The sequence below is a fragment of the Balaenoptera physalus genome (genome assembly GCF_965194825.1).
Source record: "Balaenoptera physalus genome assembly, chromosome: 17".
NCBI classification, from domain to species: domain Eukaryota; kingdom Metazoa; phylum Chordata; class Mammalia; order Artiodactyla; family Balaenopteridae; genus Balaenoptera; species Balaenoptera physalus.
Genome location: NC_138895.1, coordinates 50,809,464 through 50,825,192, shown reverse-complemented (window position 1 = coordinate 50,825,192; position 15,729 = coordinate 50,809,464). Strand labels below are relative to the sequence as shown.

The following is a 15,729-nucleotide window of genomic DNA, read 5'->3' as shown; positions in this document are numbered from 1 at the left end:
GGGATCAGCTCAAATTCAGGAAACAGTTGAGGGTCATTCTAGGAGTATTCGCTCTGACTTGAAATAGGTAAAATAAATAAACCTTAGTCCAAGTAGGTTCTGAGATTTTTTTTTCTTTTCTGTTTTCAAAATCAAAGAAGCAGCTTCTTAAAATCTGAATGACTCACAAGAACACTAATGAGTCCATGATTTCCTTTATAATACTTTTACCAAGTCAGAGGTAACCTGGGTTTCCTTAAGTGTGTCGACACTTGAGCTGATTTTTAGAGGCACTAAATGTATTTCCATCACTGGGTCCTGGGCCCTGAGCAAACAGTAGGAACAGCCACCAGTTTTTGAGAGCTTACTGTGTGCTAAATATACATACTTCACAAACACAACCTCAGGCAATTCTGATCAGTAGCTTTTTTTATGATTCCTACTTGGTATAACAGGCAAATGTGTCAAGTACCTCTCCTCCCCAGCAGTCACTTAGTTTTGAAAGGGCCAAGCTGGGATTGAAGCCTAAGAAGTTCTGTCTACATACAAAGCAGAGCCTTTTGCTTTCTGTGATATATAACGTTTCCAACGAGCACCTTTCCATACCTAATCCAGAGCAAAGGGGGCTGACATTATGAAAACATAAGTTGTGACTCATAGAATGTGACTGGCGTAGAACAACTCTTTGGCACTATTAAAGCTGGAGCTATTAATAATATTATTGATATTTACTCTCCATACATCATTTACGATGAACTCTTTCTTGGAATTTTCCCAGTAGGCTAAACCTAATATTTTCTTTGTGTTTGACTCACCCTTCTATTTCTTGAGAAGGAATTATATAGGCCCATGAGATAGCTTTCAATTGCACTGACCATAAACTTAGAGGAAGAAAAGCATTTTACATTGTAACCCATTACTGCATTCAGATATGCTAGTATTTTTACTCTATTTGACTTCATTGTTTAAATGCTGGTCTTGAAGACCTAAATAGATATTTCTCCAAAGAAGATACACAGATGGCCAATAGGTACATGAAAAGATGCTCGACATCGCTTATTATTAGAGAAATGCAAATCAAACTACAATGAGGTACCACCTCACACCAGTCTGAATGGCCATCATTAAAAAGTCTACAAATAACAAATGTTGGAGAGGGTGTGGAGAAAAGGGCCATATGACCCACCAATCCCACCCCTGGGCATGTATCTGGACAAAACTATAACTCGAAAAGATACATGCACCCTTATGTTCATTGCATCACTATTTACAATAGCCAAGACATGGAAACAACCTAAATGTCCATAAACAGATGAATGGATAAAGAAGATGTGAAATACACACACACACACACACACACACACACACACACACACACACACACACACACTGGAGTACTACTCAGCTATAAGAAAGAATGAAATAATGCCATTTGCAGCTACATGGATGGATCTAGAGATTATCCTACTAAGTGAAGAAAGTCAGAAAGAGAAAGACAAATACCATATGATAGCACATATGTGGAATCTAAAATTTGACACAAATGAACTTATCTACAAAACAGAAACAGACTCACAGACATAGAGAACAGACTTGTGGTTGTCAAGGGGGCAGGGGATTGGGGGAGAGATGGATTGGGAGTTTGGGACTAGCAGATACAAACTAATATACATAGAATGGATAAACAACAATGTCCTACTGTATAGCACAGGGAACTATATTCAGTATCCTGTAATACACCATAATGGAAAAGGGGAAAAAAAGAATGCTGATCTTGACCCATAAACTTGATTTCAAATTGAAAATAGGTCATAGTCTGTGTGTAGACACATATACACACATGCATATGTGCCTATACACACACCATGGCTTCTAGCTCTGAATTTAAATCAACTTGGATGGGCTTAAAATTTAACTCTTCTCATCAGTCTGTTATTCAGTGAGATTTAACTTCAATTTACCTATTTTGTCTTTTCAAACTATTTGTCTCTTAAATGTGTGAACAACACAAAAGTGCCTGACATATTCTGACAATTTACTGAATGAAGACATGGGTGGTCCTTCAGTAAATAATTTATTCTTGTACACTGCATGAACTACACATGTTTTATTCCAGTTTTCCATTCTTCATTTCATTACTTAATATGCTAACAGTCTTAGGGTGAGGCAGGGAACAAGATGTTATAGGCACATAGGATTAGAAGTCAATCAGCCCAGATCATCTCAGACCTACAAACAGGGCTCCTTCCCTCTAGCACAAGTCCCCAAACTTTCCCCAGCCCAGTTGATATCTCCAGAAACTGTAACACTTCCCAGTTAAACCAACTCTAATTTATAAAAGAAGATTGAACTCTTTCTCAAATGATGATACTTTATTATTAGCAAGAGTCTTGAGAATTGCTGTTCTCTCATAAGACATCCCACAGTCTCTCTCAAAGACTCATTCTAGTGTCTAGTAGCCCTTAATATCAGAAATAATTTTCCAGCTCCTATAATTGGCCTTTTGAGTTGCAGACTGAATAGATTCAAACAAAAGAAATAACTTTTTGGTAATTGGTGGTGCAGGACACAGACACACTACAAGAAGTATAAATCCTCAGATGGATTACCTTTCGATAAATTGGGAATTATAAACCCAATTCCTTCAGCGACTCAAGAGCCATTCAAATTAACCTCCATTTTCAACCTCCCCGATAGCCCATGGCTGCCCAATCACTTACCAAATTGGTCCACAGGTAACGGAAGGGAAGTTTGTTATGTAGACGATAGGGTTGGGAGGTGTTTGTTACATGAGGGATTTTTGCATTAACTGCTATTTGAATTACCCATGTGGCTATTCCTGTTTACTTATTTTCCAACAATTATTAGAGGATTTAGATGGTATTTCAAAATTGAAATCCCAATTCTCTGAAATATATTTCTTCAGGAAGGTAAATGTGTCCTTCAAAGGAGGGAAGCAATTCCCGCTCTATTTTCCTAGGTGATGCTAAACCACAGCGTCTGGGGATTGTAAGTGTGAGCACAGCAGAAAAAGCTGGCTTAGAAGAGCTGGCTTCCCAGTCTGTGAAATGCAGATAATGCAGTGCAGGCCTCACAGCATCTCTGAACAGTGACGAGATGCTCATTTGTTCGGCTCTCGGTTTTTTCAATACTTGCCTTTTCAAGAGCAGAAACGCTAGTGGCAGCTCTGCGTTCCTGGAGCCAGTTCAAAGAGTTTTCTTAAGATTGGATCCTTATTTTGGCTTCTCCAACCTCAAAGAGCTTAATTAAATTTTGGGAAAAACTTTCTCTTGGCAAGTTTTAGATTTTGTAAACAGGGGAAAAAAAAACCTTTAGACTTGCCTAATTCCACACTGGCGGGTACTGCAGAGACAACGAAGACATACATTTGTTCCTGCTGAAAGGCAGGGCGAGAGAGAGGCTGCCAGCCACCGCTGAAGGACAGCTGAAAAGACCAGCTCTATAGTTTTGCTCAGTAAATAGATGAGTCTCGTGAAACTCTCAGACTGTATTGCCAGGGTTTTATTTTTATTTTTATTTTTTTTAATTTTTAAGCCAACCAAATAATACGAAAAAATGTGAGACTATCAGGTTATCTGAGGTGTCATTAAATGCATCTTAAAAGAAAGAAAATAATTAGGCCCCAAGCAAAAAACATCAACTCAAATAAAAAGCATAGATAACACGTTTGGGATGAACGCATGGTCTTATTACATCAGTAAAGATATAGAAAACGGCCCACCAAGTAGGGGTAAACAATGTGGTGGTACCCGGTAAATGTGAAAAAGAAAAAGATGCAAGACAGGAAATTAAAGCATTTTATGGTATTAAGCACGGTGGGTCTATTAAGAGGTTTTTGTTATCTCTGTGTGTGTGTATGTGTGTGTGTGAGCGCGTGCGTGCGAGTGTGCACATGTTAATTCTGAAAGCTCATAATCTAAACCAGTATCTCTTTATGGGACAGCTTTAACCTTTCGTTAAAACAGATTCTCAGAGCATCCATTCGGTGGATGCTCTTCAAGCACCCATTCCCTGCCTTAATCCTCTGCGTAACATTCCTTCTGGTTAACCACTCAGGGCTTCAGATTGCCAGCAGTAGGGAAGAACTTTTCCAGAAAAGGGTTATTAAACAATAATGCCTAGAGCCAGACAAACACACTTCCTGGAAGCAGTGAAGAAACATTAACCCAAATGAAAGACCACATTAAGTATAATTTTTAATTTCCAAATCTAGCTATCTTTTCTTGGGAAAGTTTGCTTTAAAACAACTTTCTATTTGTTTGCTTCAGGGAATCAACAATAATTTCTAGTTAAGTTAAAAAGGAGAAATTTCCCCTTGGTTTATTAGTGTAGGTATTATATTTCTATGTTAGCAATTAAGTCTTGGAGTTGTTAACCAAGTTTCATCAAAAAGTCTACAGCATAACACAATAATATTTAAAATATGAGAAATTAAAGTATCAAATGCACATTTAGCTGGCATCCAGAAAAATACTACCAAAATTGATCCTTTCATCATGGAAGAGGACAGAGCCCAACCGCACCCTGATTTCCCTGTTAACAAGACACATGCCCGCTTACCATGGTATTACCTACATACACAGAACCATACATGGAAGTTTGTTCATCAACTAGTCAGCACTGGTTGAGCATCTTTTCTGTGCCAGGCTCTATACCAGGTGCTGGTTATACAAAAGTTAAAAAAAAAAATCTTCTCTCCCCTCAAGAAGCTTGGCATCTAGTGGAATGGACAGAACGTAAACTGATTAAGCAAGTGAAACACAGCAGAAGTGTTATTGTCTAGACATAAACTAAAACTCATGGAGGAAACAGCTGACTATGCCTGAAAGATTAGGAAGATCTCACCTAAGTGGGGTTGGGGGAAAAGGTCTTAGGGGTGAGATGTCAGCCAGGTAAAGGAGAAGAGCCCTAGAGAAGGAATAAAGGAGAGGTTGGAAGTAACTAGGAAAACTAGTGAGGGGTGAAAACATACCTGTAGATTTGGCATGAAGAAATTTTAATAAAAGGCAGGTTATGCTGGATTCAGACATGAGTAGTAGTTTAGGATGGGGGTTAGGCATTGACTCCTCTTTTAAGAAACATGGATTGGAAGGAAAGAGGAGGACCCAGCGATAGTTTTTTGCAAGGGAGTCTGCCAGGATCAGGGCCTGTAAGTGTGGGCGGTCTGAACTCTGGCCCTGTCCTGGTCCATTCCCCGGGGGAAGGCTGGGGGAGCCCCAGATCACCCTAGGCACACATGCCAAGGAGGAAATGATTCTCCCCAGAGGTGTCTGTCCCCAACAGAATGAGCTTCTAGGACTCATACAGAGACATGCATGCAATAAATAAAAACCCATGGTGGCTCAATTTTTATTGAAAACTAATACGTTCCGCCTGAACTAAGATTAAATTTTAAAAAATATTTGCCGTTTGCAATCTTTTAAATATATAACATTAATAGCCTACCATTTTTATCACGTAAATATTGTATAACCAAAGTAGAAGATGAAAAAAGTTTTCCAGGAGCTGTGGCTACGGTACTTCTCTATAAAACAGAGGCGCCCTACACTGCCTGTACCTGTGGCAACAGCCAAAGCACGACGCCACGCGAGCAGCGTGTCGGGCAGAGCCTGCCCCATACCCCAGCCTGTTCTCTCCCGTGCAGAAAGCAGGCTCAAGGCTGCTCCTCTAGTTTAGCTCTGACCCACTGCCTTGACTCTCTCCAGGCAGCCCTGGTTGGTTTTTGTTGTTTCTTTGCTTTTTTTTTTTTTAAGTTGAGGGCTCTCAAGAGGTGGTGTTTTATTTTGAATCAAATTTCCTTTTCATATCTATTCAGAAGTGTGGAAAGAGTCTAGGAAACATCAAAATTCCATTTACTTGAGTTATTTTGAAAGGAGGGAAGTCCCACACTTTCCCGACTGCAGGAGAGAGCAAGTTTATACAGTTCTGGGGGAGGAGGGCTCTCCACAGAACACAACTCAGTGGCGGAGTGGGAAACCCAGAGGAAGAGGAGAGAGTGGCCGGGCACACTTGTCTCCCAGGCCTATGTGGGCCACAGATTCACTCTGACTCCTTGGCTACCTGACCTCTTGAAAGGCAGCAGCTGCCTCGCCCAACCCACCAGTCTCTACCGTCCCACTTTTCTGCACAGCTCTGAGTAGCCCAACCCAGGTTTGACTATAAAAACTGCAAGAAAGCACACTTGTAGGGCACATCCAAAGCCAGCCTCCTCTAGAAAGCTCAAAGCAAAAAGGAAGGAAGGAAGGGAGGAAGGGAAGAAGGAGGAAAGAAAGAAAGAAAGAGAGAGAAAGAAAGGAAGAGAGAGAGAGGGAGGGAGGAAGGGAGGAAGGGAGGAAGAAATGAAGGAAGGAAGGAAGGAAGGAAGGAAAGGTGTGACAACTTTATTCGCAATTCCTATTTGAAAGTGGAGTAGGATTTCAGACAGAAGAGAGCTCCCAGGCCTGGACAGACGAGCCAAGCTGAATAAGTCCCAGTGGTCAACGAAGTTCTGTATTCGAAAGTCTTCTGAAAGGCTTCTCTTTGACTCTCAAAGCAAACAATTTAGAACTAAATGTGAAGAAATATTTTGATTTCATTGGAACTTAAGTGTTCCTGAAAGCTTTATCTTAATATAAGATTGCTATTAACAACACGATTTAAAAATAAAGAGATAGATTTGCGTTAGGGCACAGACGAAAATCCTATAATCACATGCTAATAACCCAAGATGTACTATAATTGCCTGCTAATTACCATGGAAAACTATGGGATTAATATTAACAATATAACTAATACATCCTGGTACAGGGAAAGCTTACTTACTGGGAACCAAAATTAAAGACAGATTGAATAAAGAGCAAATGGTTAGTTTCACAATTAACTACAAAATTATGTCAATACTGGTCACGTTGGATGTGACTGTAACGTAATGATGCTTATTTGGACGTGCTTGTGGAATAAGTCTCATTACGTGACGATCCAATACCACCCGTTCTGAAAGTGCAAAAACTGTGATGTTCATTATTTTGAAACATCTGCATTGTAAAGCAAGAAAGCAGTTCTGTTCAGTAGAGAAATTATATTTGAATGAGTTTCAATATATCTGCTGTAGCCTCTGATTTTTCATTTTATAAATCAATATTAGTTGTTGGACGTCTTATAATTTTCCTTCCCTGTTTGAAAGGAAACAAAGAGAAAAATATCCCTTCCCAGGAAAGTGGTTTGGAATTATTCACGGTTTGAGTAGACTTGGTATGCAGTCTGGTTCGTTTCGTGATTTGCGGTTCATTTCAAATGTTTTTAAAATGGTTTCCATTGTGCAAAACTGGATCCCTCCACCGTGCAAATGAGTCCCGGGTAACTCCCAGCCCGCGCCACGTGTACACGGTGCCTCCAAGTCATCGTGCCCCTGGCTGAACTCAGCACCGGCCGGCCTCCACTCCCCCGCACCTGGCCACGCTGCTCCTCCGGACCCCCTGCCTCAGGGCGGGACACCCGCCTCGCTAACAAAGCTGAGGTTTTTTTCTGTGATTTTTATCTTCTCCTTTATTCCCACGGCCAGTCAGTCCCGGAGAGTCCACCATTTCTAGAATTCATCTCGCATTCCTGGGTTAACTTTGCATCTCTCCTTTCCCAGCCATAACCGTCTCTCCCTCACTTCATCCCACCCCCATGCTGGCCCAGAACTACCTCTCTGAAATACAGATATCACTGCATGACAGTCCTGCTGAAAATCCTCGGTGGTTATCCAAAGCCTCCAAAATCAAATACTGCAACTCGTTAAAGGGAAATACCGCCTCATCACGATGTTCCATTTGCCTTTATTTATTCCCAGTCTCCTCCTCGTCAGAGTTCTGGGAGGACTAAAAAGTGAACGGAACACACCCACCTGGATGACTGACAGCTTTTACGAAGCCTCACTTATGTATTCCTGGATCGCTAAAGCCCATTCTGTTCAACAGTAGAATAACTGAATTAGCAAAATACAAAGTATGCGTGTTACATCTCAGTATAAAAAAGTATAAACACACACTTTTCAATAGCTCCCAACAAAACTGCAAAACAAGACTGTGGAGCCAAGCTAATGTCAAAGCGGCGGAGGACGAGAAACTCTGAGCTTCATTCCCCTCAGCATCTGGTGTGGTGATGTTCCTCTGCGAAGACCCACCCCACGGTCTGAGAGATAGCATTTCCCCAACATTCCACCTGCAGCTCTGAGGGTTACCACCGGGACACATGTGGTATTTGTCAATGGTCCTCTAATACCTGGAACCTTCTGGGCCCTGGACCCTTAAACACCCAGCTGGGCTCATTCAGCCTCCACGGTAGACCTGGAGCTTCAGCCCCGTACCTCATGGAAACAGCTTTAAATGGGGCTCCTCTTAGAGCTTGAGACCAGCAAATTCCATCTATACTTCATATCCCTGGTGCTCTAAGATTCCCCTTAAAAAAGCAAGCCTCTCCACAGCTACCAGAGCCTTTAATCTCATTTTCTCAACCCAGTTTACTCGGGACTTCCCTCCTTCTCCCCACTCCCTGTGTAAGTTGAATCGATGACACTCCCACCAGCATGCACGAGAGTTTCCACCCCTCCCATCTTTGCCAACAGTTTTACCAGATTTTATACAATTATGCGCCAATCTCATTCCGGTTTTTCTGTCTGGATTCCTGTACCTCTGCGTGGGTTGCTTCCTTGGCTCACAGCACTCTCCGCCACCTTTTCGACCTCAGCCACTCTTGTTATCTTTGCAGAGGGGTCTTAGAAACATCTCAGGGAAGTGTTCCTCCCATGTGCCCCTCACGCGTGGTATCTTAGCTGGTCATCTTCTTGCCTCCAGACTTGAGCAGTTCGAGGAGGGGCCTCCACCTTATTTATTTATCTCTGAATTGCCAGTTCCTAACAAAGGGTCCATTTGCTGAGTGAATGTGGAATCACTCTGCCTTTCTGCAAGCTGGTGGTAACTAAGATGGGACCAACACTAACTCTATGTCCCCTTAGAAAGGGGCTTCCACACTCAGAGAGGAGCAAACGACAGATATCATCAAAGTGGCGATTCTGTACAGTAGGTACAATTGGCACAGGGACAATCTTTGGGCTGCAGAATGTAAACTTATTTATGACCTGGAATAATTTTGTTATCCGATGAGCTCACAAGAAAGAACTTGTGAAACTTGGAGAATTCTGCTTGTGTGCTTTGCCAAGCAGCAGAATGCACTTGGGCTGGGGTTGGTTTGTTGTACTTACATCCAGTAAGAGCTAATTGCTAATGTTTCCTTCCTCACCAACATAGTTTACGGCCTAATGTACAAGAACCACGTCTCTGAACTGGCTTTTAGAAATATCAGAGCTAGTAGCAGCCAAGAGTCCTACCACCCAGAGTGCAAGATGCTCTCAATGTCCGGAGAGAAAGGCGTAGAGGGGAGAAGAAGGACCTCAACGCAGGGTCAATTCGTGAATGTGTGCAGTCACTCTGCATGTAATTAGGGCCTGATGGGGGCCAAGAACTGTCTAGAGGTCAGGATACAAAGACGACAGACAGTGGAGTAAAGACATAGAATACTAAAAAATAAAACAAGGGATGCAAACTCCAGCATTCCTGGGTTTCCATCTTCACTTACCAGGGATTTGACCTTGGGTAAAATTCTTAGCCCCTCACCATCTCAGTTTTTAAACAACAGAGTAAGTTGTTTTCAGAAGGAAGGACAAAATGTTTATGTCTGATGCGCAGAAAGAGCCCAGTACATAGAAGGCAACAGACACATGGGAGCTTTCATTAAGACATACTTCACTCCTTCGAAAGCCTGCCTCCTGTCACTGTAATAAGAGTTTCATCCATACATTTGTTCATTCATTCATTCACTCATTCATTCCTTCAGGAAATATTTATTGAACACTCACGATGACTTGGGCTAATGCTAAGCATTGGGGCTGGAGCAGAGAACAAATCAGACAAGTGCCTGCTCTTATGGGGCTTATTCTGGTAGGAGGGGGCACACAAGAAGAAATAGAAACATATATTCATAATAACATGTTAGGTGAGGATAGGCAGTCTGCAGTAAACTGAAGTTAAGGGAGCTCGAGAGTGATGAGGGTGTGACTTTGGGTAAGGTGATAGGGAAGGTCTCTCTGATAAGGTGACAACAAGCAAAGGCCTCCAAGAAGTGAGGGAACAAGCTGGGCAACATACGAGTATCCACCCAAGGAGGGATGTGACTGGTGCGAGGCAGGAATGGCCTCCCCGGGAACGCCACTCAGCACACGGGAAGCTGGGAGCTGAGGGGCCACGTGCCCTGAGGAACAGCCTCCTTCCCGGGCCCTCAGGCTCTCACTCTCCTTTCCATGGATCCACAGACAGGGCTCCATCGGGGACGCTGAGGATCCCCTCCCGTCAGGCAGCCGGCACACAGGGGCTACTCAGAGGATCAAGAGTAAGTGGGAGATGAGGAGTAGCCACAAAGAACAGCCAACAGTCTTATCCAAGGGAGACAGATTTACGTAAGGAAAGATGCAGAATGTTCTCCAGGCATGATTATTTCGGGGTGCAAGAGATGACAGGAGAATCCTTGAGTGTGAGTGCTGAGGGGATGTTGAAGAAGGAAAGACACAAAGAGAGGTTAAGAGCTCCATCGGGCTTCCCCTGGAATGGAGGGAGGGAGGCCGCGTGCCGGAGACAGGGCTGGTTGTCCCTGGCGCCCCTGGAAAGGAGAGGAAAGGATGTGCACACCCACACACACAAAACTGTGTTACGTGTAGTTTGAGGAGTTTGAGGTTCCCCTAAAGCCCACATCCACAGACCCCAAGGACCAAGGTTATGAACGCTTGTTTTAGCAAAAGGGGCCTCACCTCAGTCTCTAACATGAGCTTCAAGTTCACTACCTGCAGGGCTCAGTTGAACTTGCTGACCACAGTGGCTGGTGGAGGCTTGGGAACTGCAACCTTGGAGCCCTGACTTTAACCTCTAGTTCATGGAGGTTAAGAAAGATAACACATTACATAATTTTGGATTCTTCCTTTTCTTTTGCAGGCTACTAGAAGGTTCTCAACCCCAAATGACAACAGTATAGCGTACACACTCTTGGGCCTCCCTACCCCCTCAGCAGCCAAGGTGCAGCCTCACGAACATTCTCTACACTGCCCTGCAGAGTTACTATCGCTGACGGCACACCACACACAGATATATGTGCTGCGGCAGCACCAGCCCCCCTTTCTATTGGAAATGGTGTTAACCACCCACTGGCAGAGGAACAAAGGGCTTGATTATTTTTTTTTTAATCTAGTACAAGAATGAATTAGATGAGATTTTTTGCATATTTCCTAATTCTGTCAGGTTGAGATTAGGGGTAGAGACTGTGGTCTGAAAATTGATTTTCCATTTGAAGCTAAGGGGCTGATTCAACGCCTTGATCTCAGATTCAGAGCAAGTAGCCCAAGTAGCCATGAAACTACTTAGTAAGAGTCACAAACCTCAATGATGAATCGTGTGTGTACATGTGTGCACACACGCATGTGTAAAGGGTTACATGAGGGAGAAAAGGCAGGCAAGAGGTGATAAAGAAAAGAGGTAAGATCTGAAATCCTATGAGACCTGAGAGATCATTCTGGTCTAAGAAAAGTAAACCTTGTAACGACATCAAATTTAAACCAATAGGTATGCCAGTAAAATGCTTGTATTATTTGCCTTATTTGGACCTAGTCCATATTTTTATTTAATTGCTCCTCTCATTTTCTTGGGCAATAATTATAAGGCTAAACTTTTCAAATAAAATAAAATTGTTCCTCTGCTCTGTGCAGATTGGCTGCAAAGCAGGTTATGGTGAGTATCCCCAAACCCTTCGTCCTAGTCAGTCAGTTTTGGGAGTTCAGGGTATGACCTGGGTGAGGAAGATTGTTTTTATCCCAGCTCTTGCACTAATTCCTGCCCTAATTATCTGAGGACAAGTCACTTGGAAAGGTGGGTCAGTGAGCCTCTCTAGACCTCGGCTTCCTAGTTTATTAGCTAAATAAGTCTGACTAGTTTACAGATGTGTATGTGTGGCAGGGGTGGAGGGGGAGGAGTGGTGTAGCCATTTTGCAAGAAAAACCAGCAAGTTAGTTTCAATATGTTCTACAGTGAGTCTCTAACCCTAACCTAGTTACTAACTTCTCTGCCATTGGTCAAGGGGCCCTAGCAAGCGTGAGATGGAAGGTCTGAAAAATCCTTCATTACAATGCGAAAGAAATCAAAGTAAATATCCTTTGAATGGCTCACTAACACCTCTGGTATCCAACACAGTGGAAACCTTTGCTTGGCCTATCCTCACAGGGGCTGTACGCTCTTGGTCCGCAAAACGTGAAAATAAAGCCTATAAATGAGAAATGATTTATTTCTTATGGAAGCAGCATGTAGATAAAGTGTTAAAATTACTTAGAAACACATATACATTAAGTCCCCTACCTTCAAGTTGTGAACTTTCAAAGATTCGAACCTGTGTTCACGTGTCCAATCACGTAGGTTAGCTCACGTGTCTGGCGTACGTTGTCACCTGCGTGCGTCCTCTACAAGTGGTGGTGCTTTTGTGTACTTTACTGTACAGTACTGTACAGAGTACAGTAGTACAGTATCACTGGATCGTTTTTTCAAGAAGGTGGATAGAATTGAATCCAGCAAGGAGCCAGAACCTGTGCCATCAACGTCAGGCGTGAGTGAAATTGCAGGTTGCCCTCTGTCTCCTATTGCTGACGATCCTTCAGCTCTACCATCTCCCACCTCCTCTCCCTCCTCCAGTCAGTAACTCTTCTTGCCTGTTCACTTGATGCCAGCCCCTGTATGCCAGCTGTTGTACCATACTACTGTACTTCTCAAGGTACTGTACTGTAAGATTAGAAATGTTTTCTTCGTTTTTTTGTGTTTGTTTTTATGTATTATTTATGTGAAAAGTATTATAAACCTATTACAGTACTGTACTATATAGCCAATTGTGCTAGCTGGGTACCTAGGCTAACTTTGGTGGACTTACGAACAAATTGGACTTGCAAACGTGCTCTCGGAAGCGACCTCGTTCATTGGTAGGGGACTTACTGTATTACTGCGTTTTTAAGTAATTTCTAGGTACTTTGAGATCCAATCCCTGACTTCCCCTGCTTTGCTCTGTGTCTCAGAGGTTGATTCCTGCAAAGTGCATGTGCCAGGGTCATGTGCCCTCTGCTTCAGGGTAATGTGGCCAACGGGAAGCCCTGGGGGAGACTGGGAGGCAGGGTGAAGCCAGGGCATCCCCTCTCCCCCTCCCTTTTGGCACTGAGGGGTGTCTCTGGCAGCGAGTCCTCTGAGGTTCTGCCTGCTCCTGGAAAGCTGCTCCCTCTGTGGTCCCAGCTCCTGCGGGCGCCTGTTCCTGCTGGGCAGCTCTCACAACACCCACCACCACTCCCTTTGGTCCTCTGGCCCCCCAGCTAAGAGCGGCAGTCTCCTGCTGTTGGTCCTCATGGTGCCTTCAGCCCTCCCAACTTTGGCAGTGAATTCTCTCCATGGAACCACCTGGTGTGGGCTCTGCTTTCCTGGCAGGACTCTGAGTCTTGTCCAGAGGGCTCTAGGTCTCTGAAGAACAGACATCACGTGTAGGAATGTACAGATTCCAGAAAATGCACTTGGCAGGTCCGTTCCTTCTCTGCTGCCAGGAAAGCTCTCTCAAACATTGCATTTGCCTGATCACCTAGGACTATTTGCTCTAGACATGTGTTTGGATGGAAGGAACATGAGATGGAGAATTAGAGAACAAGAATGCTCTATCTAGTCATGTGACCTTCACAAGTACCTGAGAACCAAATGAGCTGAGGTTATTCGCGTCACAGGGGGATAAGAGTTCCTCTGGTCTGCCTGCCAATTATTAGGCTCAAACACAAGAGGGCATGGAAATATGTTTTAGAAACTGGCACGGCCGTTGCAAATCTAAATCTATTATTATAGGAGACACAGTTGACTTTTATGGAATGAAAAGTGTTTTGCTCTCAGCTTAGCCTGATTTTGACTTCTCAGCCTGATTTGTACTAAATGTACTAACACACAGGAAAAGTGCACAGACTAGTGCCTGGCACATCAGGAGAGTGATGTGGGTCCCAGCTGTGATTTCTGGGCTGGGCTCTCCTCTGCATCATGACAACATGGCGGTTTACCGAAGACTGTGCAGGGAGGTCAAGGTCAACTTACCGATGTCGAGGACCCTCTGCTTGGCCGTGTGCTGTCGAGAGTGCCAGTACTTCCAGTATTTCAGCTGTTCATCCCGGTTTTTGTCTTCACTGAAGACCACCATTACCACGCTCTGCAGAGGGGGAGAACCACGGAGCTTACTTTCTGTTCAGCACCTCCTGCTTCACACAGTCTCCAGTTCTAGAAGTTCTACCAGAGGTGGGTTGCTGTAATTTCTGTAAATTTGCTTTTCTTGCTTTAGAAAAGCCCAGTAAGCTCAGTTGTATGGTTTGTTTTGTTTTAAAATGGACCTACTTTTAAAAAATGAATGGGAAATGAGAACAGCACATAGTGAAAAAGAATCCTACATCGTTTTTACCATGAATCATAAACAAACAGATTATCCAATTTACCAGCAAATTTATTATTTTGTGAGCTGAGTGGGCATACCAAAAAAGATTTTTTTCTTGTATTGGAAACAAGAACATTTTTGAAATTTCATATCCTTAAACATAGAATTTGGTGCTTTTGTAAAGGAGCAAACATCTGTTTCTGGCCTAATTAAGTGCCTCTGGTTGGATTAGTGGGAATAATGAGAGAAATACTAAAAGATGAGCTCATATTGATGAACGAAGATCTAAGCTACAGATATTTCATAGACCAAAAGCTACAAGGTCAACTATGTTATTTATAAAAATATATGGATGTACTTTTAAAATGAGCATGAGAAACTAATAATGTCTTGTAGAAATAAGAATCCCAAACCGCTTTCACTTCTAAGTTACAGCCTTGTTCAACTAAATATATGTTAATTCATTGTCATTTATGAGATGAAGGAGGTACCAAAAACAAACAAATAAACAAACCAAAAAATCAAAAAGCAAAATCCCTTTAATTACAGCATGAGGAATACCGTATCCAGGAATATACTCCCCCCCTCATTCCATATGCCAAATACTTCTTAGACATTTTTCTGCTATTCCAGAAGAATGTTTCAATGACTCTCATTCCTTAATAACTTCTCCTTTGTAGCATTTCACATACTTGTTGTCACCTACCTAATTATTTACAATTATTCAGTCCGTGGCAATGTCTTCCCACTGATGCCTATCTCAGTGAGGGCTGGGACAGTGTCACTCACCGCGGGGGCCCTGGTGCCCGACAAATAAGAGATACCAAATACATGTTTGCGGCTGTACTGCCAAGTCAAAATCTGGCTTATTCCCAGTGGTATGTAAACATTTGTCACACAAGAAAGCAGATGTTTGTTAGAAAAGCTAGTTTAGAAATATGCATCCGTACTATTTGCATTGACAAGCGGCATGACCCTCAAAGGCATGGAGGAGAGCTGACAAGAAAGGGATCCACTGGCTGGGCTGGTGGAACTCTGGGCTCAGTCTCTCTCCACCCTCCCTCCCCCTTCTGCAGGCTTCTCCATTTATATGTAAGAGTTTACTGCCCAGCCTCCTGGTGTTTTTTTCTGTCTGTTCCAAAATAAAAATAACATTTCAGGTAATTTTTTCTAGCACATGACTAAAACGGCATATTCTTGGGATGGAAATGTATTTTTCCAGTGGTAAGGAAAAAGGCC

The 15,729-nt window shown here is 43.0% G+C and overlaps 1 protein-coding gene across 5 annotated transcripts in view; it reads right to left on the bottom strand.

Annotated features, from left to right (window-relative positions):
• GRHL2 (grainyhead like transcription factor 2) overlaps positions 1 to 15,729 on the bottom strand; it is a 175,604-nt gene that overhangs the window by 71,810 nt on the left and 88,065 nt on the right. For all 5 annotated transcript variants that reach the window (XM_082434309.1, XM_082434307.1, XM_082434305.1 and 2 more), the window contains exon 7: positions 14,160 to 14,271. In XM_082434309.1, the coding sequence (XP_082290435.1) occupies positions 14,160 to 14,271 (112 nt within the window). The remainder of the gene's footprint in view (positions 1 to 14,159; positions 14,272 to 15,729) is intronic.